The sequence below is a fragment of the Spironucleus salmonicida genome, chromosome 6 (assembly GCF_000497125.1).
Source record: "Spironucleus salmonicida strain ATCC 50377 chromosome 6, whole genome shotgun sequence".
Taxonomy (NCBI): Eukaryota; Fornicata; order Diplomonadida; family Hexamitidae; genus Spironucleus; species Spironucleus salmonicida.
The window spans coordinates 1425455-1449211 of record NC_090601.1 but is presented as its reverse complement, the minus strand read 5'-3'; the positions used below and the strand labels follow the sequence as shown (position 1 = coordinate 1449211).

Here is a 23757-nt window from a genome sequence, read left to right as displayed (position 1 = left end):
AAAATGCAAAATCTTACTTTACCCCTATCTTAACTTATCAATGACCTAGAAGTCCATGATTTAGAGCCAACTTTATAAGAATATAAGATTACACCTATCTATGTGCAAAAATCTTAATCTACTAAAGTGGTTGATTTAATAAAAGAATATTTTGATAATTCATACAACAACATAAACAATCTTCTAGAGAGTTAAAATCTATTTGATAGGAAGAAACATGAACATTGCATATAGTAAGGTTCTGATATTTATCTAGATCAGCAAAAAGATATACTTAATTAAAGTAATCGAGATTTTTAGATCTCCTAGCTTAAATCATTGGAAACATAAAACATATCTTAAGTTTATGTTGAATCTCCACATAAGTAATCTTATTCTTGTTTGTCAAAATTACAGCAATCACCATTACCTGTAGACGTTTTTATTTCATAAAAACTATTAAACTCTAATAGTTCATAGAAGTGTGCATGTTCAGCTTTTGAAGATCTACAATATACTAAATTTATGGATGAATCAGCACCTGAAACATTTGATAAAGGTGTACATAGGTATGATGACGTACTGATCAAGGAAGTGAAAAAGGTTTAATAAGAAGACAAATAGATCCCTCTTTATATAAAGAATTAAAGAAGATTTGAGCAGATTAAATAGGGAAGTTTGAAATTGTCTGTTGCTGATTAATATATCAAACAAAGTATTTTATAATAAGCGTAGGTAAAGAAAATCCATAGGAAATGATAGTCACTCAGAAGGTAGAAAGTAAATAAGAAAGCTCGATATCGATGTAAACAGCATCCTATTCAGAGCTGAACTCAATTGGAAAATTGAAGACAGTTGTCATAGAAAATGACGCAGTGAGAATAGAGTCTTCTGCTAATTGGCTGAAATCTTTTATATTCAGATTTAAAGATGATGATACTGAGCCTATTGGTTTTTAGTTGATATTTTTCTGCTTATATTGGATTGAAGACCTCGATTACGAGGTTCCCATTTTGCAAATTGGAGTGTTCTGAATATTTGTATAATTTATGTTTATATTTATATTTATTATAAACAAAACCAAACCACAATAAAATAAAATATATTTATAGATATATTATTTTGGGTTGGTTTCCAATTCTTAAATAAAATCTAAAAACTGAAAGTTAGTGTTACCTTATAATAACATTAATAAATTATATTTTATGTTTCTTTTTTGCTTAATTTTTTTTATGATGGTTAATATTTGTAAATACAAAGCTAGAATAAATATAGCAGCTATTAATATAAAATGCAATGAAATTATAAATTATATTACAAGCAAGTGATAGATAAAGTTAAAGAAGGTAGTAATAAATTATTTATCATTTTTCTAAAATCTATTTATCAATTGAAAGTTAGCTAGGTATAGTACCTAAATAGAACATTAAATTACTTTTATAAACTAATTGTGGCGCAATGATTATTCAGTCTATAAATTAGACAAATATATCTTGTTATTTTGTATAATTTTCTTTACTAATCTTTATTCACAATAAGTTGAGTAAGATGTCATTCATAAAAACTACAGAATATACTTGGTATATAATAATAGAATATATCATATTTCGAGTTCTAAACATATGTTATTATATACTAGATTATTAATAATCCTAGTTAGTAATGGAACTTTGCGAGTTTTATGCTAAATTACTAAAACAGCAAAAAGGATAAGTAATGCAATTAAAATAATAATTTTTTTCTCAATTATAGTGCTATCAAGAAAACTATCAAAAGAAAATAGCATAAATATAGGAATAATTTTAAGTTATTTTAAAGGTTGTTTCTCAAGTAAATAATATCACACTAAACATGCCACTTACAGATATTTAAACATTACCAATATTATTAGAAGTTAAATCTTAAGTATTTTCATAATAGTAGTAGCTGCTTTAGCTTCAATCTGATTACAAGGAAGAGCAGGAATTAAACAAGTTGATGGGATAAATGATATTTAAAACTATTTCCAAGGATAAATTTTTAAAGAAGTTATCTAAAAGAGAAGAAGTAACTATTTAAGAGTAGGGACACTAAAACTAATATATTCATACCCTGACAGAATAACACTTAGTTGGACTAGTAGATAGCCTCCAATAACGTTTATAAAAGTGCTAAAACTCTCTTATTTCGGCAACAAATAGTTCTGCTGATTATAGGAAATCTTATTAAAAATATAAAGACTAGGCATTAGGGCTTCAGTCTAAGACTGAAAGCTAAAAACTTTAACTAAATCGAATGAAAGCTTTATAAGCGTAATAATTGAGTATGATTACGTAGAAGTTTGACGATCAGAGTTCTGACCATTTGGTGGTTTTAGCACAAAATATTATTTTAGAGGAGGATTTAAATAGGAAAAATGAGACAATAAAGAGTTATTAAGATACTTTAGGAAAGATTGAAATAATTTAATAATAAAAAATCAATAAAGCTATAGAAATTGTTAGGCATAAGACTACTGGAGAGTTTCAGAACCAAATGGTAGAACTTCAAGACCAAACTGTGTATGTAATTTCACAAATGAGGCAACAATAGCTTTAGATTATGAGGAAAGAAGATATTAATGTTGAACTTCGCCTCCGGATACTAGATTTCTATATGAGGAATTAAGGGACTAAAGAGAGGTTAATGTAAGAAGTTTTAGCTGATATTCAGCCTACTTTATCTCAGCTTAAAGATGAGAAAGCATTATTACAAAACGATGCAGAAAAACATGCTCTTTAGTAAGCGAGACTAGAGGACAGAATTTATCTACTAGATAGAGTTAAAATAGGATTAGTGGAATAAAATTCAAATCTTAAAAAGGAAAGAACTTTTCTAGAATAATAGGCAGATGAATAAAATAGATTATATAATAACACTTTTAGGACATTAGAACTAGTCCAAAGGAAGCTTATTGTAACACATGAGTAGTATCTGACAATGAAATAGCGATGCGCAGTTTTATAGATAGACCATGAAAAAACTAAAGGGCATTATGAATATGCTGTTCAATACTATATGGCCATGATATAGGCTTATCAAACAAAACTTATTGGCGCAAAAATGAGTGTCAAAGGGATTCGAATTTAGGATTTAATAGATGAAGCAAATTCTATTTAGCGAAATCCATATACAATAATTGACTCAGATACAGGATTACGCTTATAGTCAGAACTTTAGCAGATTTAATTATCTGATAACAAGTAAATGATATTAGCATAAAGTAGCTTTGCTGAGTAGTTAAAAGCCCTATAAAATAAATATTCTAGTTAGTAAGCTTCTCCTATAAGTAATTTCTAAGTTATTCATAATAATATTTCTGGTTAAATAGGTATATAAGACACATCATTAGTATTATCCCACCACGATATCTGTTTAAGTAATGATGAGACTTTAGAGCGCTAAATTTTATATTAAGAAGCTACGGTAATTCCAAGTTAAACATGTGGAATTTAAGTAGATGCGATTGAAATAGCACTTTTGGTGGCGGCAGTAAGTGGTAAACACCCCGTTTAGTATTTCCCAGATTATATACTTAAAAAAGCTTCAATTTTGGAAAATCCTGATTTTTATAGGCAAATATATGATGATAGCGATTTTAGTAAACTACCATAACTGGAGAATTTGAGTCAACTTATTAAGAGCCTTAGCTAACAAAAAATGTTTCCTAGTGAGGGCGAAAAATTGATTCTCCCTAGAAAATCACCACTAAAGTCTAGAAGTGGATCCCGTAATGGATCGCGACTTAGTAATCGCAGAATATATAAAAATTAATAAATAGAAAAAAGTACTGATGCGCTATCGTTTTAAGATATTGATGAAAAAGAAGATTCAGGATGCAGTACTATTGATATGTAACGAATTAAATCACCAACACCGTTAAGTCAACTTCCTCCAATTGAATAAATAGAAGTTGTTAATTTAGAATTATAATCTGAATAATTTAAGTAAAATCCAATTTATTCAGAGTAGAGATAAAAATTACTAAAATTTGTATAAGGTCAATCAAATTAAATCAAATTATGTCCTAATGATTTGTAGGAAGTAGATAATAATGGTGTTGATAAGGATTTATTTCTTAGTAAACTTACATAATAGATTACTAATAACTACCAAAATTCATTTACCTAAACTGAGATATTAACGTATTAGGATTAATCTTCATTTGTAAATTTTAATCCTCCAAAATAATTACTTGACTTCACTCAATAAGCTGAATGCGTCAATATTGAATAGGTATATTTAGATCATACAAATGAATTAACAAAAATAAAAGAAGAAAATTAAAATTAGATTAAAAATATTTCGGAACAGTATTTAGATTAATAAGTAGTCTGCAACTAAACTCTTTTAGAAAACTGGGATATGAAGAGAAAGTTCACCACATTATAGGAAAATTATAACAATTACTACACATAAGCATAAATGCTCAAGTTTGATTTACGTTAAACACTAAACAAATTTTATACTATTAGATAAAAATATGATTTATTATTAGAAAAATAGAAGAGTCATAATTGTCCTTCAATTATAGATTTCTAAGATTTAATTGATTTAAAAATTGAAGAAGGACGATAATAATTATACTAATAAGTATTACAAGAAGTTAGAGATAGGTATAAAGGATATGCTAAACTTTATTCATCGGTATTAGTAGTTTCACACGAGCTGCATTAAACACTTCGCGAAATGAAAGATACACCTGTTTTATTTAAGGTGGTACATCTGCAAAATTGTGTTAAAGTTTTAGAGGAATAGGTTAATTAATCTTTGCATATTGCTAGATAAAGAAACGAATAAGTATAGACAATGTTACAGATTTTGAAATAATATTCGGTAGGCGAGAGAGGTATGGTGAATTCTAAAATAATGGGGAAAGATTTAGTTAATTCTATATTAGAGCTTTATAAGGATGATGAAACAATAATACAAAATAGTTACCTATATCGTACTTATAAGAAATTAGAAAATACGTGTCCAAGGTCAAGCTTCAATTTACTTTAACAAGAATAGTAGATGGAAGATTTAGATATAAATTAATTAACTGTACAGGATGATTAACACCAAACTTTAATAGAAAGCTGTGATACAGGTGTGTAGGTATGCTAAGTTAATACTGATACACACTATAGCTTGATTAAGTCAGATATTAGTATCTAGAATTAATTAAATGAAATTTAGAAACTTAAAGCGACGGTATTATCATAATAAAAGCAATTAACGTTAACAACCGTAAAGGAGGAAAATTTATAGAAATAGGAGTTAACGCTGAAAAGGTAACTAGAATTACAAGAAGAATTTTTTAACGAGACCCCTCGTGATGTTGATTAATAAAAAATTAATATTTTAGAACGATAAATAATAACACTGTAAAATGATTTAGATGCTATTAAAATTTATTATGAGCAAAGACTTGCTGATAAAGGAAATGAAGCGAAAGCAATAGAATTTATGTTTGGTTAAAATTCAGTGGGTTTAGTAAGAAAATCTCGTAACTTTGATGGGTGCATGTTTAAAGTTTCATCAATGAAAAATGAAAACAATCTTAATTACCAATAGAGGTCGAAAACGGCTAGGAGGATAAAGTGAATTATGTACTAAATTATTAAGACGAGCCTATTTTCAAGACAAACTATATTCTAACTATAATACATAATATATAATAATAACAAAATGGACATTACTGATTCAGAGCTCAAACGCGCCCGTGCTCTATCACCTATGCTCAGACCAGTAAATAGGCTAGTAAAGCACAAATCTACCCCATAACGCCGGCCGAAGTATATTCCCCATGCCCTAAACCTAACAAAACAAGAAATGTCCTCCGCGTTTAGGACGAAGTTCTGCCCAGTTTTTTCACCAGATGGGCTCCTATATCAACTCACACCGCCACAGTCGACCCCCGATGCCTAACAGCTATATTTGAGCGCTGCGGCAGCAGCATTAACGCAGATAGAGATTCTGGATGCGACTGCGGCGCAGACGCTGCAAAAAGTCATCGACTACCTCTCTGCGGAGGCCAGATTCGGGACCATCGATGTGCAGAAACTGGTCAAAACCAGAGACGACGGCTGGAAAAATGCAGATTCGCTGCGGAGCAAACTGGACGAATTGGAGCAAAAGGTCGAAGTTGACCAGCAAAAGTTCAAAGAACTGCGGATGCTCCACTCGCAAGTTATGGGCGATTTCGACGCTCAGTAAGCGAAAATAATGTCCCTCGAGGGCGCGACGGAGCGCTAGCGGCTGGAGATTCTGGGCCACGAGAAGACAATTAGAAACCACGTGCTCCAGGCCCAGGAGTTCTTCTCTGAGAAGCTTGCGCTCAGCAGGTCCAATATCGCGATTTGCGGGGAAATGACGCAGCTGCGTAGCCGTTTCGAGGCCGCGCTGAAAGCGCGGATCAAGGCCGAAAAGCAGGAAAAGACCTGGCAGCTGCAGGGAGAGCAGCTGCAGAACCGGCTGCTGCTCGAGGCGGAGCGTAACGCACACCTGCTGAAGGAGGCCCATAACATGCAGCACTAGGTAGACAACAACATGCAGAACATCGCCGCTGCGCGTGGAGAGGTCGAATTCGACCTCTAGGAGCTTGAGGCGGAGAACACGCATTTGCGCGTCCAGAACGATGGCCTGAAGGGCGAGATCTACCAAGCGTACATGGCGACGGAGGGTGCATGCACGGTCTCCAAGGCCGAGGTTGTGGGCTAAATCCCACAGCTATTCTCCACCGCCCAGTACGGCGGTGGGAGGTACACCCGCAACGCCGCAGCGCCGCAGGACTTCACCCAGCAGTGCTATATTTCGGTCAAGAAGCTGCCGGCGTGCCTCGTGGATGAGATGCAGGACGAACGCAAGCTGGACGACATCATAGATCTGATCGATCTGGAGCTCTCGGATACCTCGGAGGACTTTCTGGCGGAAAACTTTGAAATCAGCGATTCAATCAGCGAAACGGACCAGCAGGGTTCGCTGAAGGTCAAAATAAAGCAGAAATTTGTCAGCAAGAAAGCGGCGAAGCAGATCTACGACGAGATGCTCAAGTTCAAGGCGCGCTACAAAAAGTACAAGGCCAACTACGTGAAATCGTAAATTTCATAGAGCCTCGAAACCGCAAAAGCGGAGCAGCGGGTTCTGGCCGCGTTCCAGGGCGCTGTGAGTGCCGAAATCGACAAAATGAAGGCGCTGAAGCAGCCGCAGAAGGTGTAGTTCCGCGGTATCCTGGACATTGTAGGAACTGCATTCAACCTGCGGGCGCTGAACGCCGTAAAGGTGCTGCAGGCTCAGCATGCGAGCGTGCTTGAGCAGTTGACGAGGTTCGGTGGCGACTCCGTTTTGGCAGAAATCCCGAAGTTCCAGATGCGGAAAAATACTAAGCTGGGTGTCGACTTCACGTAGTAGCTGCGCAACTTCGAAGAGGTGCACGTGAGCATCTGCAAGAAGTGTGAGTAGCTCCTGGCAGGGAGCGAGGCAGGTGCCTAAATCTTTTACGCCGAAAATGTCATCTATGGCGGTGGTGGCGCGGGCGATCTCCTGTAGGAGATGGAACGAAAACGCGCTGGTGAGGTCGAAACGGACGAAATAGCCAAAAAGCGGACGAAGCGGCTCCTGGACTACAAGAAGGTGCGGAATCGTATGCTGGAGAACTACAAGGAGCAGATTTAATGCGTTGCTGATATAGCAGATTGCAAGGAAAAGGTGTATAAGAACCAAAACGTGCAAAATTTAGAGGACCATATGATTTTTTAGCAGTATAAAGAAAAACTGATTATTCTGAAGCAGGAGGAGTCTACTTTAGCTGTTTAGTTCGAAAATGTTCGAGACACTTATTTGATTTAGCGGGCACCCATTGTCGAGAGGCTCAGTGAATAAAATGGCGAGGTTCAAAAGGGTGTGTCCAAGCTTTAAAAAATGAATACTATGATGACAGAAATCGAGGGCTTGAGAGATGAGGTTTATGAAAGGTGGAACGGTTCAAGCCAGAATAAAGTCTATAGCTAGTAAGAGAATAACAAGGGCGAGCCAATGAAAACATCTAGGTAGTCGGTTAATATCGATTAAAAAAAGCAGAACTCGACTAACTCACTTTTTAGAAATCAAGATAGTAAATTGGTTGATTTAGATGATAAACTATCATAATAAAAGAAAAAAGTCGTCCAATTGCTTGAGAAATCATAATATTTGACAGAATAAGATATGAAAGCTATAAATTTTGCTATAAATATTTAGCATAATGTTCCAATGTAGCAAAAATCATTGGAATAAGTAATCTTGATTCCAGAGAAAACATATATTTCACCTCAGATAAAATCAGCAAATAAGTTCGTTTACTAACAAGATAATAATCCTTTTAAGAAGTTAGTTAAAATTAGAGAGCTTATTAAAGAAGGCTAAAAATATTAGTTAGTTAAAGGTTAACTAGATATTAAGAAGAAAATATTCCGGTTATAGAAAAAACAATAAGCTATGACTCGAAATCTTCTGCTCAAAAATAAGATTTTTTCAAGTGGGTTTCAAGCTAAATTGCAGTTTGAGACTGTTTAAGACTATATTAATAGTAATTGTAACTTAAAAATGATAGAAAGTTTAGGTGAAAATATAATTATCCCTGATAATGTTAACATATAGTAAGTTAATAATAAACTTATTATTATCTCTTCTATGACATAGATATAATGGATAGATTTCCATTTTATTGAACAGTTTCTGACTAAAAATAAATCAAATTTACCTTTCATACCTGTGTAAAATTCATAATTGAGGTAATATGCAAAATTACCTTGTTCAACATATATTCCAACATCTTTATGGTTAAGTAAAACAATAAGAACTGCACGACTAGAAATGAAAAATGGTGATTTTGGTAAGAGTTTTATTAATTGGGCTAAATACAACTATGGAATTTCTAGTATTTATTCCAAACTTATTAGTTCAATTTTAGTAGGAATTTACTAATATTAGACCTTTGAGGCATTGATTTTCTTAACCTAACTTAATTATGGTATAGAAATAGAAATAATTGATGAATTATTTTAGAAATTAGAATCATTTACAAACTCCGAATTAAACTCGTTAGAGCAAGAAAATATTACTTATGATTAAGGGGAACTGTAGTAATATATCTATGATAATGGCTTTGATTTTAGCCTCGAGAGTAATAATATATTTGAAGTTATTTTTAAATAAGCTGCTGAAATTCTTCATTTACAAGCTGGCTTCACAGTTAATTTATTATAGTACTTCAAGCTTCAATCAAATAACAATGTTATGAGTATTTAAAAATTTAAGTATTTTTACGAAGCTCTCGGTGTAATTTCTGATAAGAATGTACTGTTAGCTGTATTTTAGTGTCAAAATGTAACACTTGAGGATTTTTCTAATTTGATGAAGCATTCAGTATTTTAAGACTAGAGTATTATCGGAACGGCAACAATGCGGTTAGCATTAGCAGATTCTGTTATTGAATCAAGGTAGTTGAACCATTTTAGCGAGTAGCGAGATGAAGTTTTCCAAGCTATAAAGTTAAACAATGCAGTTAGAGCTGCTACTTTGGCAGGAAAGCTATTGAAAATGGTGAATGAATGACATCATCACTTGTTAAATACGCACTGCTTGTGCCTACCCCCAAAACTGATTGCACCCGTTTACTTTCTCTCTATATTGTAAGTGCCTGGCCCAGGATTTGTGTTCTTTATATGGTCATCGTACTTATTTTTAATAGACACTTGGGACGCCGTATTTGATGCTTAGATATTATACTGCCCAGGTCCTGGCATTGTGCCCTTGCCGGCCAGCGAGTGCCTTCCAGCAAAACTTGAACCGTTACCTTTATCCTTTCTGTCAATATTGTACGCTCCAGGACCTGGATTTTTATTCAAATGGTCACTTCCAGTCCTTCCTGACAGCGAAAACTGTGATGAAGTTAACATAGATTTTGGTGCGTACGTACCTGGTCCTGGAGTATCATTTTTGTTTTTTAGGTCTGACCTGAATGTCATTTTCCCACCAATCTGTGACCTGTACTCTTTGGGGTTGTAAGTACCCGGGCCGGGATTTTGTTGTGTAGGTTTGACCTCTGTGCGGCCTGCGATGGTGTACTTGGGTGCGTCGAAAAGAGACGAGGTTAGTGAGTAGGTACCTGGCCCGGGAATGCTAGGGTCTGCTTCCTGCATTTTGCAAATCCGCAAATTTTTCTTAATGCTTAGCTTTTTGATATCCAAACTGATCTAAAAATAAAAATATTTAGAAAAACTGAGAAACGTAATTTTATAATAATGATTATGTGAAGTGAAAATTTTAGCTGTTAATATTCATAATAATTAGTAAATACTAGGGTTGAAGAATAATCGGTTTAACGGTTTAAAAATATAGAACAAACTTAGTAAATCGCTCAAAGTCCTTCAAGATGCGAGAATTCGGTGCGATAATCGATGTATGCGCATTTTTCCATCTACTCTTCGTCTAAAACACCACTAAATCCGAACATCCATTATCTTGGTCTACCAGTTAGAAAGCTAAAGTACTTTTTACAGTCCAAAATACACTGTTTCTTTATTTAGTTTATGTGCTCTAGCTTACGAAGATTTCCCCATGGAACTTCACCAAATCGAAGGCTTAATATAATCGCAGCACTTAGAAAGTCATCTTTTTCATCGCAGATTTCTGTAGGTGCAGCATATTTTGGGGTTCCATAATTAGTTAAATAAGGTTTTTTAAGCTCAGTTAATTATTCAAAATCAATAAAAATGAAACGGTCATCACTGTGAATTATGTTATAAGGTGAAATATCACGGATGCTCAGTGTAAATTTGGTATGTAGTTATGAAATAAATTGATGAAATGTTTACTCAAGCAGATTAAACTCGTTGTCTGTTAGTTTATTCATATTGAGAGTATTTCCTTCTATGTATTCCATAATGATATAAAGGGGCTTTTCTGAGAATTGAATGAAATTTGGAGTAAAATTTTTCATTATAGGGAACTTTGTCATGTACGATAGAAACTTGGCTTCTTTTTACGCGTTTTTAAGAATTTCAGGAGTTTACTTAGAAAATAGTTTATACGCTACCATTTCATCATTAAATTTCATCTTATAGACTGTTGCATGAGATCCTGCTCCTAAACGTGAGAGAAGCTACGAATTTTTTGGATGATATACATATTCCATTTTAACAGTAATTATATAATATATAATAAAATTAATAAAATTTCACTGAATAATATGGTTCCATGCAAATTTATCTTCAACTTTACCGCTTTAAATACCAGTCATCATGTCATAAAGTTTTTGGGTGTGCTCACCAACAACCTTGAATGTGAAAACTTTATCTTAATAAACGATTTCTTTAATGGGGACACAAACAACCGCGGTACCACAAGCTCCAACCTCTTCGAATTAATCAACCTAGTTTATATAGATATCTTCACGAGAAATAGTCCATCCTAACATTTTCTCAGCAATTTCACGCAAAGTTAAGTTGGTAATAGACTGCAATACAGACTGAGATTAAGGAGTGCAATAAATAATCTTATCGCCTTATTTCTTAATACCAAAGAAGTTAGATGTAGCAAATTCTTCAACTAAAGAATTAGTTTTAGCATCAAGATAAAGTTCTACGGGATAACCAACCTTAAGGGATTACATATGAGGAAGGAGGCTAGCAGCGTAGTTTCCAGCGCATTTGCACATACCAGTACCACGAGTAGCAGCACGATCAAAATCAGTAACTACACGGGTAGAAACACCTGTTAAACCACCTTTATAGTAAGCACCAACGGGGGCACAGAATAAGATGAATTTATATTCTTTTGAAGGGGCAACACCGAGCTATGCTGAAGAACCAAACACGAAAGGTCTGATATATAAAGAACCAGGGGCAGAAGGAACATAATCAATATTGTCTTTGATTAAAGTATCAACACCTTCCATGAACATCTCGACAGTAGGAGATTGCATAACTAATCTGTCACAAGATTGAATCAAACGCTTAGCATTCTCTTAAGGACGGAAACATGATATTTAGCCAGATTCCATACGGAAAGCTTTAAGACCTTCAAATACAGCTTAACCATAGTGAAAGGCTTAAGTGGCAATATGAGTAGGAATATTAGGATTTTCAACCAAAACACCTTTGTCCCAGCAACCATTAGCATAACTATACATAACAAAGGATCTAGTTTGAGTATACTAGAATCCTAAGGACGCAAAGTCAATATCTTTGGGGTTGGAAGCTTGAACAAAAGGTACTGTTATTTCCTTGACCCTCTGCATTTTAGAAGAAAAAATCAAAATCAAATATAAATCAAATTATATATTATTCATTTGTGATTTGTGATTTACAATGGTTAAGTATAGGAGTACTATATTTTCTAAATATATAGCTCTATATAAAATTTGGTTCATAAACGTAAAATTCACAACTATTAATGTTAAATATTACGCATCATCATTCCCAGTTATGTTTTATTTTTTCGAAATAATATTTATATATATAAATATAATAACAAATACTTTCTTGATAAAATTTTGTAGAATTATTGTTATTGAATATATATTTATGAAATTATCAATTATATATATATCAACATATTTAACATAAAATAGAAACTATCTTCGATAAAACTATTTTTGCCCTATTTAGCGATAAAATAATATATAATTGTTTTTATTTTTACTATACTTATTATATCTTAATATAACTTATTTTGAAAAAACTAAATGGAGCAAATAATAAATCAAGCCGAAGCGATTATTTTTGACTTCGACGGCACTCTCGTGGACACAAATTAAATTTGGCTCGACACTGACAATGTAATAAAAGCAGAGTTTGGCCTTAATTTCGACATGGACCACTACTTGCCGCTGATCCAAGGCAACATTTTCATGCACATTTGCGAGGAAATCGTCAGCTATTATAAACCGAAAACCGACGCGATTACCCTCAAAAACCGCTATTTCGAAGTCTACAAATCCTTTGCCGCAAAGTCGAAATTAGTTCCAGGCGCTAAAGAGTACATGCAAAAGCTTCAGGTCCGCGGGAGCAAATACGCGATTGCGAGCGCCAATCCCACAGAACTCAATTCTCACATTTTCAAGACGCACGAAATTTCTCATTTGGCGCCTGAAATTTTCGTTTCCTGCGACGACGTCGGAAAGGGAAAACCGTCCCCAGACGTGTTTTTAGAGGCTGCCAAGCAGCTTAATGTTGATATAACGAAATGCGTCGTGTTTGAGGATTCGATCGTCGGAGTCCAGGCGGCTAAAGCCTCTGGGGCAGTGGTGGTGTGCATTGGTTAAAAGGGACGCGATTTAGCAGATTTCTGCATAGATGACTATTTGTAGCTAATTTAGTGATAACTATATATAATAATCATAGTAATATTTTTTCCACTCCTCAAATGGACAAGCTTTAGCAAGTGGTGAATATCATTTTCTCGCCTTTTTCCTAGACCTATATACCTAAATATTAGGCATATTCTAAGTCTTTTAAAATATAAGATCTAAAGAAATTGTCTACATTCAGTTAGCAGTCTGCAGGTGATCTTTAGACCGCTTTGTCTGAGTGTAAATACTTGCAAGATGACAAGATGAAAAGTTTTGAAAAGCCTTTACTGTCTAACCATATACTGAAGATAACTCCAATGCCTCCTAGTTTTAACAAAATTAAGGCAACTAGTGCATTTTAGGCAAGCGGCTATTCTGTAACTCACGCTATGAATAAGGATGGTTCTCTATTTATATCATTTGCAGATGAAGAGGATCTTTCAGCTATTAGAATATATGCTATCAAGAAAGTTGAGGATAGTTAAAAGTTATATTTTGAGTATAGGTCTAAGAAATTTTTAGAAATGCTTCCTAAATAATTAGTGGAGAATATGAAAGAATATTGCTTGGTGGCATAGCTAGCTGAGGAATAGGCTTTAAAAATATGGACTGAATTATTAGACGTGTGATGTAAATATATTTAAATCACTTTTTAGTAAGTTTTTATGCCATGGCCTTCATAGCTTTTTGCTCTTCCAATTTTTTCTTCTGGAACGCAATATCTTCTTCGTCCATAACCTTAGCCTCCTTTTTAGGTGCCTTGTTTTAAGGAGCTTTACCTCCTTGCTTTCCCATGAGTGCCATTTGCTTTAAAGTGGAAAAGGAAAGAGTAAATAATTGTAGTATTATATGACAGAAATTATATGGTATATTTCATATTTCGATTATTTATAATATTAAATTTTAGATTGGTATGTTTTAGGGATTATTCATCTTTCCTTTCATACAATCATGTAGAAGTTATAGACTCTTAACTAATCGTCATTCGAAAAGGCTAGCTAGGAAACATAAAATATATGTTAACAAGCAATTGATCTAATGACTTCTCTTTAATTTTCAAATGAAAAAAAGATTAAAGATATTATAGATGCTTCGTATGCTACAGTTCCTGGATCTAAAATGCAAGCTATTAAGGGTCAAGCACTTGTTAAGACAAAAATTTCAGAATGTCTTTCATATGATCATGATTATAATGAAATAACACCTGATATGCCAAAGGATTAACGTAGTGGTAAAACATGTAGATATCTTTATTTCTTGAATGATGATGAAAAGCTTAATCATTAAAAAATGATTAAAGGTGAAATGATTGATGGATCCTAAAATATCTGCTATTAGGTACTTGACGCACCTTCAGCTTTAGTTACTAGACGTGAATTCTTATTTATGAGGCAGACAAAAGATTTTTCGGAAGGGGATAAGAAAAAGTATGCAGTTGCATCAAAATCTGTTGAAATTAATGATAAATTTGCCGATAAAGTTGTTAGAGCTTAGATTTTCAGTTTGAATATTTATGAAGAGGTTGAAGGTGGTGTTAAGGTTACTGCATTTTATCATGTCGACCCTTGCGGTTCTATACCTTCCATGTTATTTAACAATATGCTTGACGGATAAGTTGGTTATATATATGATTTAAATTAAAAAATCGGGAAGTGATAATTTAAAATAGATTCATGATCACTTCATACGTTCATTTTCAAAAACAGATGCGACTTCTCTAACTTGCTCAACGCAGAAGAAGCAGTCGGGACCATCAACGATAGCTTGCTCGAGGATAACACCAGAGGCACCGTCTACAAGGAGGTTGAACATATCACCAACATCAGCACGAGTAGGAGCATTCTTGAAAGTTAAAGTTTGGAAAACTTCACCCTTAACGACAAAAGCCTTAGTTTAAGCCTTGATAGCCTTCTTGGTTTCAGCAGGTGCTTATTCACGAACAAACTGGTTACGGTCTATAACGGCAAAAGGAAGAGTAGCAGCAGTATATACTGGTACAGATGTAGCAGCCTTAACAGCAGCAACATTAGCCTCAGTGGTAAGTACAGCAGTGATCTTGTTACCAAGAGCCTTGAGAATATCAACCTTAACAGTGGTCATTTCAAGAATAATTTGAGTAGTCTTAATAACATCAGTGGGTGTTTTCATCATATCGCCATTAGTCTTATAAGGGATCTGCATTTGAAAGGAATGGTGATGAAAGGTATGATCCAAATACTTGATTAGTTATATATAATATTACTAATTGTGCATTTATTTATATATTCGTATAAACCACATTTTGTGATAAACATTTAATAACTTTATTTAAATATTAGTATTTTCATAAAATATATGCTGAGTTATAGTCAATCATTTATAATATGTTAAATTTAATAATTGTATACTTTTATATATAAAAATATATATAATTTTAATAATTATTGATAGGCTAATTATGATATAATAATATATTATCGTCCCAAATTTTTCCGCATTTCCACACTTTAAAAATGTCTCAGCAATAATCCCTCCAAGACTTATAACGTCGCTATAGACTTGAAGAAAATAAGAAAAAATAGTTAGTAGAAGCTTCAAAATCTGAACTTCGTCGTTAAGCTGGTATTATTGATCGTCTTAGCCGTGAGAATGACGCACTCCGTGAAAGAATTGCCGATTAAACTCACACAGCTGCAGGGGCTGCTGCTAGAGATTAGGAAAAGTCAGCTAAGTTACTATTAGATAAAAAATCAGAATTAGAGTCGAAAATAACACAAGAGAAGGATTAAATTGTTCAACTTGATAAAAAAATTAAAGACGCAGAAACTAGTATTTAACAGCTTAGGAAGGCACGTGCTGAAGCAGAAAGAGCTCGTCCTACTGCTCAAGCAGTCGAGCATAAAATTTCTCTCCTAGAAAACGCCCTCGAGCTTACATCCACCAAATATAACGATATTTTAGCGTAGAATGGAGATCTCCGCACACTTATTTAACACTTAAGAACTGAGCATTTATAATTTGAAAAGACACACTCCTCTTTGATTTGCGAACAGGAAGAAAAGCAATCTAAGATGGCAGAATTAATGGACTTAGCTAGATAATAATTCTAGCTCAGAGAATAGTTATAAGACGAGATTTAATAATTAGAAGAGTAGGCTAAAAAAGAAGAGAGTAAATTCAGAGACGATTGGAACGAGCTTAATAAAATTATCGAAAAAGATGCCAAGAGAAGAGCAGTTTAATAATAATAAGCCGAATAATAAAAACACCAATTATCTGATTTAAACGGTTTAAGAACTGTGGCTCCTGAAGAAAGCAATAAAAATGACGGAGATACTTATACTGAGGCTGATTATGAAAAAGCTTTCAGATAAATCATTGAATGCGGTTGCTATAACGATATTTCTGAATTGCGTGATGTAACAGCGGAAACTTAGCTTTCTGAAGGAATCGTAATATAAATTATAAATAGATTCCTTGAAAATGAGGAGAAGAATTTCTCCTTATTTAATTATGCAAATGATTTAAGATCAGAGGTAGAATAAAAGGAAGAAGAGTTATTTAAGCTTAGAGAAGACTTGAAATAAGCTAAAAAGAAAAAATTAGAAGCTGACTCTGGCCTTAAAACTGAAATTTCTGCTTTAGAAATTTAATTATAATAAGTTAAATAATCAGGAACTATATTCGAATAGAAATATGAGAAACTTACTCATTCTATGTCTAGTGTGTATGAATTGGTTGAGCAAGTATTTAAAATTGCTAAGTGTGATTAAATTGTAGGTGTCTCAGAACTTAACACATCTACCTTTATTAACTCTGAGAATGTAATTCTTCATTTAAGTGCCATAGAAGGTGTTGTTGACTAGATGATTGGTAAGTTACTTAATATGATCAAGAACAAGCAATTATAGGAAGATACTATTTAAAAATACATTATCAATAGATAGGATGATGAATTTGTTTAAAACTTAGCTCCAGCTAGTGCAGCCATCATATAATTATTAAACAAAGAAGATGATCTTTTTGCTGAGTGAGATGTATTGAATCATAATTTATATTAATTATTGTAATATTTATCTCATTTTCCATTCCTTATATGTCCTGCTACATCACAAATACTCCTATGCACGAATTAGAGAAGGATATTCGTGAAAAATACCATGCTGAGGATGATATTAACATTTTAATAACTGAAAAGGAAATTGACGCTTTAAATAGAATAGTAGCTGGCAAACTTAATGACTATTATGGCCCATTAACGACGCGCGAAAACCCTCTTTATATTATAGGCCTTTTAACAGGCTGCATATAGTTCATGTCAGACGTTTCAAAGTACCTTACGTTTGATTACACTCTACATTTTTTGAAGGTAACGTCTTATCACAACTAAAACCAGACGCCAATCGATTTTTCCTCTGAGTTTCTTACAAAATTCCAGGACAAAGAACACGTTTTGTTTATGGACGAGCTGATCGACACCGGCTACTCGATTAAGGCCGTGCACACGTTCATTCCATCTGCAAAAGTGTGTGTTTTGATGTCAAAACAGTACAAAGCTGCTGATTTTTACGGAATCTAGCAGATCCCGAACCTGTGGCTCGTAGGATACGGCATGGACGACAAGAGCCTCAGACGCGGCTGGCCCTTCGTGAGTTACAAGGGCACGCCAGCGCTGGAGGCACAAAGCTTCAGAGAGAGCATTCTGCGCGAGATTTTCAAGTGACAGTTACCTTCACTCCTCAAGTGCCCATTCCAGCTTTGTTTTCTCCCGCCATGTACTGCTGTTCAGCTCCTCGGCGCGCCTCCGCAGCTGGTTCGCGGTGAGCTCCCCTTCGTCGCTTTTACGCGCAGCTAGGATGTCGAAGCCGGCGACACGGTCTCGCGTGTCTCCATTCAGGTAGCGGGTTCGCAAGGTGTCGAAATTAGCGGCCTCGAACTCGTCGAGCGATGCAAACTTGGCGCTAGCTTTGGGAGCGGCTGACCCAGCAGATTTGAGCGTGCTGTGCAGCACTGCAAGTTCGGCCTGCAGCTTGACGTTTTGGTGCTTCACGTCCTCCGTTTGGTGCTTGAAGTCTGCGTCTAGGCGCTTGATCGTCTCTGCCTCGGTCCGTATGAGGTCGATTTCAAGCTGCTTGACACGTTTTTCGGCGTGCGACAGCTTCATTTACGTCTGCTTCGCCTCGGATTGAGCAGCCTCAAATGCGTCTTAGAGGGATGTTTTCTCGGCAAAATGATCCATTTTTTGCACATTCAGGGTTGATAGTGCCTGCTATAGCGCCTGATTCTGACAGGTGTACTGCTGTTCGAAAAAGTCTATCTTCTGGCGCAAAACGTCGTTTTCGGCCTAAATTTTGGTAAATTTTTCGGCCATCACGGCTAGCTCAATCTGCTGGGAGCCTAGTTGTGTCTTTGCTGAGTTGTAAATCTCGCGTTAGATAGAGTCTGAGTAGTGCCTTGACAGGATCGAGGACACTGTATAATCTGACATTTTGATATTTCATTATATTAATATAATAATTGTAATAGAATACTTAATTTAGAAATTTGTATATTCAAAAAATCACACTATATTATAAATATAAAAAAGGATTTTCTGAAACTATGGAGCATTAACAATTATATCTTAAAAGTGAAGTAGAATCTAAGAAATATTTTTATTTTTATTAATAATTCTATAAGATTGGATAAATTAAAAAAATTTCTATAATTTATTAAATATATATTATAAACTAAATAAATTCAAAAGGAATCATAAAAATGCCTTAAACCTCACATCATGTTTGGACTGAATAAGAATTACATTTATTGGGTCTAGGTATTCGCAAGTATAAGTATAATTGGGTAAAGATATCTTAAGAATTTTTACCACATCTTAATTCTATTTCAATTAAGAATAAGTTCTACAAACGCCCTCCTGAAATTTAGGGTGTTATAAACCAGCTAGGATTGAAAAGAGATAAGTCTTAAATCAAGGAGCCAACTATGGAAGATTTGCAGTAGATCGAGTATAGGTTAGAGAAAGAATTGGCTGAGATTAGGGCAAAAATCTCGAAGAAATAACCAATGGGCCAGATGTTTTAATAATCACCATATTTAGTTCAGTAATAATCTTTATCTCCAATATCTATGTTTGTTCCATAGATTAATATCCCAACCTAATAACCGGTGTAACCTTTACTAATTCAATAACATCCAAAAATTGAAACTCATAATGTTAATTAGTCTATCGATTGGGGGAAGCCAATAATTGTAGACGATGAAGATAAAAATAAAGGCCTGGCAAATTTATTAGATAACTATTCATAATAGTTTGCTGGGTATTTGAATCCTATTTATAGTTTTGACGATTCTAAAAATATGAAATGATTTTATAACTATTATATTATATAATACTTATATTTCCTTTTCACAATGGCATACAGAAATTAACCTTATCCAGTACTTCCAGAGTCATTTGCTGCATCTCCAGACTCAACCTCGTATATTGAGGCAATACCTTTACCTTATAGCTGCGTAGATGAGTTTTTATCATAGAATAAGGATTATGACGTTTCAGCTCCTGCTTTATCAGAACTTAGAAAATATGTATAAGATATTAATGGGCTATAATAACCATTAAAATCTGATGTTATAACTGATGATGTCATTTTAACATCAATTCAAAACCTTGGTCCACCACAATCACGTTAAGATGACTAAGAATTAAACCATATTTAAACGTATATGCCAGGTTATTATTATGAAATAGATAAAGAAGGATAGGAAAAGAAAGAATTAATTAGAGGCGAATTGAAGAAAATTTATGCTCAATTTAAGTGATCTTATTGAATATGATCTAATTTTATATTAATCTACATGGATATAAAATAATATAGCATGCTTTAAACATCTATATGAGAAACAAACTTTCAATAATTACAATTGTGTATCTTCTTAATTTTTAATATAAAAATTAGATATGAATACTATTTATATTTATAAATATTATAGAATAAGGTAAGTAAAAATTGTTTGTAACACTATAGTCACTTGATAACATAACTGATGTGTTGATAAATATTATTTACGAGTAAAATATAATACAATTGATAGATATATTGATAATAGATAAGTTCTATTAAGTAAAAATAATAAAATAATTTATTAATAATTATATAATAGTTATTTATAAAGACTAAACTATAAATATAAATAATATAAACTAATACTTATAAAAATTTATTTTTACAATTAGTAACTATTACTATTTTTTGGGTTTAGTATACTATGTAAAAGTTTAAAAACAGCAATATTTTTATTACTCTAGTATATTATTATAGAGTATATTCTGAGTATATATAACATTCTTTAACCAATAAAATGGGAGCTTCACAAACTAAAGAATGTATTAATTAACATTCACCTATGTAACATATGAATTAGAACTATTTTATTAATCTAAGTACAGAAATATGTTCATCAATGTTAGATTAAGAAGTTACTGACTATGTAGATTTAATTTCGATTGAGATTATTCCTACAAAATAGTCATTTACGGAAACTTCTGATGATACATTCATAACCTAAGACTATAGTTTAGATCAAAATGTTGAGATTAACCATAGTAGTTATTTTGTTTATGATTGTAGCAGTACTACTGAAGACGATGTCTTATGAAAAATATTATGTGAGTTTCTTTTACAATTTCCATTTCTTATATTATGATATATTAGATGTATGTATTATATATATTTTTAATTGTATCAAAAACTAATATAATTATTATCTTATTACCTATTTATGTCTAATATAATGAGTGCTTCTTCTATTATGAAATTTGCGTTTAACTAGGACAAGAAATACCTATCTTAATTTGGCAAGTAAAAATTTTAACTTCATGATTAATCTCTTTTATCCTGTTACCCATAACTAGTGATGCCAGGTTTAGAAAGCATTTTCACATAAAAGTAAGAATTTAGTTAAAAAATGCACCGCTCTGCTGCCTTTGGAAAAATTGATAGCAAAACACTAGTGGGTATGGAAAGACTTCCTCCACTTTCATCACAAGAGGTGGAAATTGTAAGCCGCTCGATGTAACGCTTAACGAAATATTAAGGAGCAAAAGAAGTTGAGTCTAAAGAAAAAAAAGTTAGGTTGTCGCCAAAATTAGAATTTAAAATAAATGGGAAAATATATTGAAAATCACCATCCGATCCACGAGTCAGTAGCCCTGTTTGCGTTTGTAAGTTTAACACCCCTGATACTTGGAAGTACCTATGAGTAGTTTTTATTATAGTACTCAGGTCGTTTTTCCCGTCTCATATTTTAGAATCTCTCCGACCCATTGAACTCTGGACTTCTTGCACGCTTTTCTGTAGAGAGAAACTAAGTTTATATTTTATATTAATTTGGACCAGGTCCATTATCGTACTTTGTTGGAGACCATCGCTCTGTTTTTGTGATATTTGCTGGCCTGGAAGATGGTGGAGAGTGAGATATAAACGGAGCTGGAGTTTCTGTTGTTTTTAAGTGTATTTATATATTTCTATCAGATCTTTGGACCTATCGTATATCTGATTTTGAAGAAATATCATATGCTGCTGGTCCTGGAGATGGTCTGCTCTTCTCTAGTCTTTTTCTTAGAGGCGAAAAATACTTATCTCGCAGTGTTATTTAGGATGACATTTTTGCGGAATAATAATATTATTACTTAAATAATAATAGTATGTGCTGATAGTAAATCACTAAATCTATTATACCTTAAAAATATAAATAAACTCAATTAGTATGAATTTAAAATTTGGTGATAACTGTTAATTTTATACAAATGGTTATAATCAATGATAAAACAGATTTATCTTTCATTTTTAATATATGTTATGAGTAATTTGTAAAGTATCATCGTATGCATATCGCAATATATAGCGACTCAATAATTTTTTACATATTTTAAAAATAAAATTAATACTTATTTCATTAAACTAAGTTAATTTTATATTAAAAAATGGGTAACACTCTATCCTAATACTAGCAAAGATATAAATCTTCTCTAAATAGGTCAGATGAGCATAATTAGTCAGCTATCACCTTGTAAAGTATGTCTTCTTCATTAGTTCAAACGAATGCATTGTTTATAGATTTAGAGAAAATCTAAAGTTGTAATTCATAATGTTAATAATTATTTGATGATGCAGAGGTATCATGTGTTACTTATTTTAATTAAATTGTGGATTTTTATATTGAAATTGAAGATTTAACTTGCGAGTTGAGCTACTGAATGTGAGTATTTATTAATTCACTTATCAGTTGTAAATTTACATATTTTAGTACGACTGCTTAGACTTAAACCTTATGTATTTTCCTAGGGATTATGAGGATTATAAGCCCCTGGACCAGGATTTTAATTCAAATGATCCATATTGTGTCTTCCTTTAAACGTAAAGCTAGGAGACCTTCTCATATTATCAATATTATATTCACCAGGACCTGGATTTAAATTTTTTTATGATAAATCATGCCTACTAGATAGTGTTTGCCCATGTTAAGCCTTTCTGGAAACATCATAAGCACCAGGTCCAGGATTGCCATTAAAATTATTTACACCAGTTCGACCTGATATTGAATACTGAGGAGATGATCCTACTCTTTACGGAGAATATTATTATGGGCCTGGTGACCTACTTCTCATATTAACATCAAATCTTCCAGATAATGAATACTGCGGCGATGACCCAACTCTTTAAGGTGAATAAGATGAAGGACCAGGCGAATTCTATCTTTATGCTACATCAAATCTAGAACTTAATGTAAAAGATGGAGATTTATTCATATTTTGTACATTATATGAATTAGGTGCTGGCCCTCCAACAGATTAATCACTTTTTGGCCTCCCTGATAAGGAAATTCCTTAGTTTAACGGAATTTTACGAGCAACATCATATGCCCCAGGCCCAGGATTTGTATTCTTTAAATCATCGACCCGCCTCCCTTTCATTGTATACTACGGTGAAGATCCAACTCTTTATGGAGAGTACTATTGCGGTCCTGGTGATCTTGATCTAGAGTTTATATCATATCTTCCGCTTAGAGTTGCACCCTTTCCATTATTAGCGGTTTGCGTGTTATATGCATTCGGAGCCGGGTTTGTGTTTATATTATTCATGGATGGTCGTCCTGCTAAACTTGATGCAATATTAGAAAAAACACGTTTTGGAAAGTATTAATTCGGGCCAGGATTTTGATTGATACTATTATTGTAATGTTTACCAGAAAGGGAAAATGATGGGGATACTGACCTTTTGGTAGTATTGTAATTTCCAGGACCAGGATTATTATTCTTAAGATCGTTATTATACCTTCCTTTTAATGAATATGCGGGGGATTTAAATAATGTAGAGCCAATCGAATATGCGCCTGGGCCTGGCCCGTCACTCTTAACTTCATTCCAGGATGTCATTTTTAACTTTAGCGTTTAATTATATATT

The 23757-nt window shown here is 33.4% G+C and overlaps 20 protein-coding genes across 20 annotated transcripts; 11 read left to right on the top strand and 9 right to left on the bottom strand. All coding sequences in view use genetic code 6, as the record gives it.

Moving 5' to 3' along the window:
* Positions 1-3: 3 nt before the first annotated feature.
* Positions 4-738, top strand: SS50377_26505 (uncharacterized protein; the record flags this gene model as incomplete). Its single annotated transcript, XM_067910312.1, has 1 exon — positions 4-738. One exon carries the CDS (start codon positions 4-6, stop codon positions 736-738), a length of 735 nt encoding a protein of 244 aa, XP_067763068.1.
* A 7-nt stretch (positions 739-745) lies between these two features.
* SS50377_26504 (uncharacterized protein) lies at positions 746-991 on the bottom strand (the record flags this gene model as incomplete). The annotated part of the gene is made up of 1 exon (XM_067910311.1): positions 746-991. One exon carries the CDS (start codon positions 989-991, stop codon positions 746-748), a length of 246 nt encoding a protein of 81 aa, XP_067763067.1.
* An 839-nt stretch (positions 992-1830) lies between these two features.
* SS50377_26503 (uncharacterized protein) lies at positions 1831-5586 on the top strand (the record flags this gene model as incomplete). Its single annotated transcript, XM_067910310.1, has 1 exon — positions 1831-5586. One exon carries the CDS (start codon positions 1831-1833, stop codon positions 5584-5586), a length of 3756 nt encoding a protein of 1251 aa, XP_067763066.1.
* An 84-nt stretch (positions 5587-5670) lies between these two features.
* Positions 5671-9576, top strand: SS50377_26502 (uncharacterized protein; the record flags this gene model as incomplete). The annotated part of the gene is made up of 1 exon (XM_067910309.1): positions 5671-9576. One exon carries the CDS (start codon positions 5671-5673, stop codon positions 9574-9576), a length of 3906 nt encoding a protein of 1301 aa, XP_067763065.1.
* A 5-nt stretch (positions 9577-9581) lies between these two features.
* SS50377_26501 (SHIPPO 1-like protein) lies at positions 9582-10163 on the bottom strand (the record flags this gene model as incomplete). Its single annotated transcript, XM_067910308.1, has 1 exon — positions 9582-10163. The coding sequence occupies one exon, from the start codon at positions 10161-10163 to the stop codon at positions 9582-9584; it is 582 nt and encodes a 193-aa protein (XP_067763064.1).
* Positions 10164-10381: 218 nt separating this feature from the next.
* On the bottom strand, positions 10382-11158 carry SS50377_26500 (Kinase; the record flags this gene model as incomplete). The annotated part of the gene is made up of 1 exon (XM_067910307.1): positions 10382-11158. The coding sequence occupies one exon, from the start codon at positions 11156-11158 to the stop codon at positions 10382-10384; it is 777 nt and encodes a 258-aa protein (XP_067763063.1).
* Positions 11159-11200: 42 nt separating this feature from the next.
* Positions 11201-12262, bottom strand: SS50377_26499 (Branched-chain amino acid aminotransferase; the record flags this gene model as incomplete). The annotated part of the gene is made up of 1 exon (XM_067910306.1): positions 11201-12262. The coding sequence occupies one exon, from the start codon at positions 12260-12262 to the stop codon at positions 11201-11203; it is 1062 nt and encodes a 353-aa protein (XP_067763062.1).
* A 447-nt stretch (positions 12263-12709) lies between these two features.
* On the top strand, positions 12710-13345 carry SS50377_26498 (Beta-phosphoglucomutase; the record flags this gene model as incomplete). The annotated part of the gene is made up of 1 exon (XM_067910305.1): positions 12710-13345. One exon carries the CDS (start codon positions 12710-12712, stop codon positions 13343-13345), a length of 636 nt encoding a protein of 211 aa, XP_067763061.1.
* Positions 13346-13389: 44 nt separating this feature from the next.
* Positions 13390-13944, top strand: SS50377_26497 (uncharacterized protein; the record flags this gene model as incomplete). Its single annotated transcript, XM_067910304.1, has 1 exon — positions 13390-13944. The coding sequence occupies one exon, from the start codon at positions 13390-13392 to the stop codon at positions 13942-13944; it is 555 nt and encodes a 184-aa protein (XP_067763060.1).
* Positions 13945-13960: 16 nt separating this feature from the next.
* On the bottom strand, positions 13961-14119 carry SS50377_26496 (Translation machinery associated TMA7 domain-containing protein; the record flags this gene model as incomplete). The annotated part of the gene is made up of 1 exon (XM_067910303.1): positions 13961-14119. The coding sequence occupies one exon, from the start codon at positions 14117-14119 to the stop codon at positions 13961-13963; it is 159 nt and encodes a 52-aa protein (XP_067763059.1).
* Positions 14120-14266: 147 nt separating this feature from the next.
* Positions 14267-14971, top strand: SS50377_26495 (Lipid binding protein; the record flags this gene model as incomplete). Its single annotated transcript, XM_067910302.1, has 1 exon — positions 14267-14971. One exon carries the CDS (start codon positions 14267-14269, stop codon positions 14969-14971), a length of 705 nt encoding a protein of 234 aa, XP_067763058.1.
* Positions 14972-14992: 21 nt separating this feature from the next.
* On the bottom strand, positions 14993-15496 carry SS50377_26494 (uncharacterized protein; the record flags this gene model as incomplete). Its single annotated transcript, XM_067910301.1, has 1 exon — positions 14993-15496. The coding sequence occupies one exon, from the start codon at positions 15494-15496 to the stop codon at positions 14993-14995; it is 504 nt and encodes a 167-aa protein (XP_067763057.1).
* Positions 15497-15807: 311 nt separating this feature from the next.
* Positions 15808-17328, top strand: SS50377_26493 (Outer dynein arm-docking complex subunit 2; the record flags this gene model as incomplete). The annotated part of the gene is made up of 1 exon (XM_067910300.1): positions 15808-17328. The coding sequence occupies one exon, from the start codon at positions 15808-15810 to the stop codon at positions 17326-17328; it is 1521 nt and encodes a 506-aa protein (XP_067763056.1).
* A 62-nt stretch (positions 17329-17390) lies between these two features.
* Positions 17391-18017, top strand: SS50377_26492 (Hypoxanthine phosphoribosyltransferase; the record flags this gene model as incomplete). Its single annotated transcript, XM_067910299.1, has 1 exon — positions 17391-18017. One exon carries the CDS (start codon positions 17391-17393, stop codon positions 18015-18017), a length of 627 nt encoding a protein of 208 aa, XP_067763055.1.
* Positions 18018-18026: 9 nt separating this feature from the next.
* On the bottom strand, positions 18027-18782 carry SS50377_26491 (uncharacterized protein; the record flags this gene model as incomplete). The annotated part of the gene is made up of 1 exon (XM_067910298.1): positions 18027-18782. The coding sequence occupies one exon, from the start codon at positions 18780-18782 to the stop codon at positions 18027-18029; it is 756 nt and encodes a 251-aa protein (XP_067763054.1).
* Positions 18783-19051: 269 nt separating this feature from the next.
* On the top strand, positions 19052-19660 carry SS50377_26490 (uncharacterized protein; the record flags this gene model as incomplete). The annotated part of the gene is made up of 1 exon (XM_067910297.1): positions 19052-19660. One exon carries the CDS (start codon positions 19052-19054, stop codon positions 19658-19660), a length of 609 nt encoding a protein of 202 aa, XP_067763053.1.
* A 45-nt stretch (positions 19661-19705) lies between these two features.
* SS50377_26489 (uncharacterized protein) lies at positions 19706-20113 on the top strand (the record flags this gene model as incomplete). Its single annotated transcript, XM_067910296.1, has 1 exon — positions 19706-20113. One exon carries the CDS (start codon positions 19706-19708, stop codon positions 20111-20113), a length of 408 nt encoding a protein of 135 aa, XP_067763052.1.
* Positions 20114-21085: 972 nt separating this feature from the next.
* On the top strand, positions 21086-21472 carry SS50377_26488 (uncharacterized protein; the record flags this gene model as incomplete). Its single annotated transcript, XM_067910295.1, has 1 exon — positions 21086-21472. The coding sequence occupies one exon, from the start codon at positions 21086-21088 to the stop codon at positions 21470-21472; it is 387 nt and encodes a 128-aa protein (XP_067763051.1).
* Positions 21473-21475: 3 nt separating this feature from the next.
* Positions 21476-21958, bottom strand: SS50377_26487 (uncharacterized protein; the record flags this gene model as incomplete). Its single annotated transcript, XM_067910294.1, has 1 exon — positions 21476-21958. The coding sequence occupies one exon, from the start codon at positions 21956-21958 to the stop codon at positions 21476-21478; it is 483 nt and encodes a 160-aa protein (XP_067763050.1).
* Positions 21959-22568: 610 nt separating this feature from the next.
* On the bottom strand, positions 22569-23729 carry SS50377_26486 (SHIPPO 1-like protein; the record flags this gene model as incomplete). Its single annotated transcript, XM_067910293.1, has 1 exon — positions 22569-23729. The coding sequence occupies one exon, from the start codon at positions 23727-23729 to the stop codon at positions 22569-22571; it is 1161 nt and encodes a 386-aa protein (XP_067763049.1).
* Between the last annotated feature and the right edge of the window lie 28 nt (positions 23730-23757).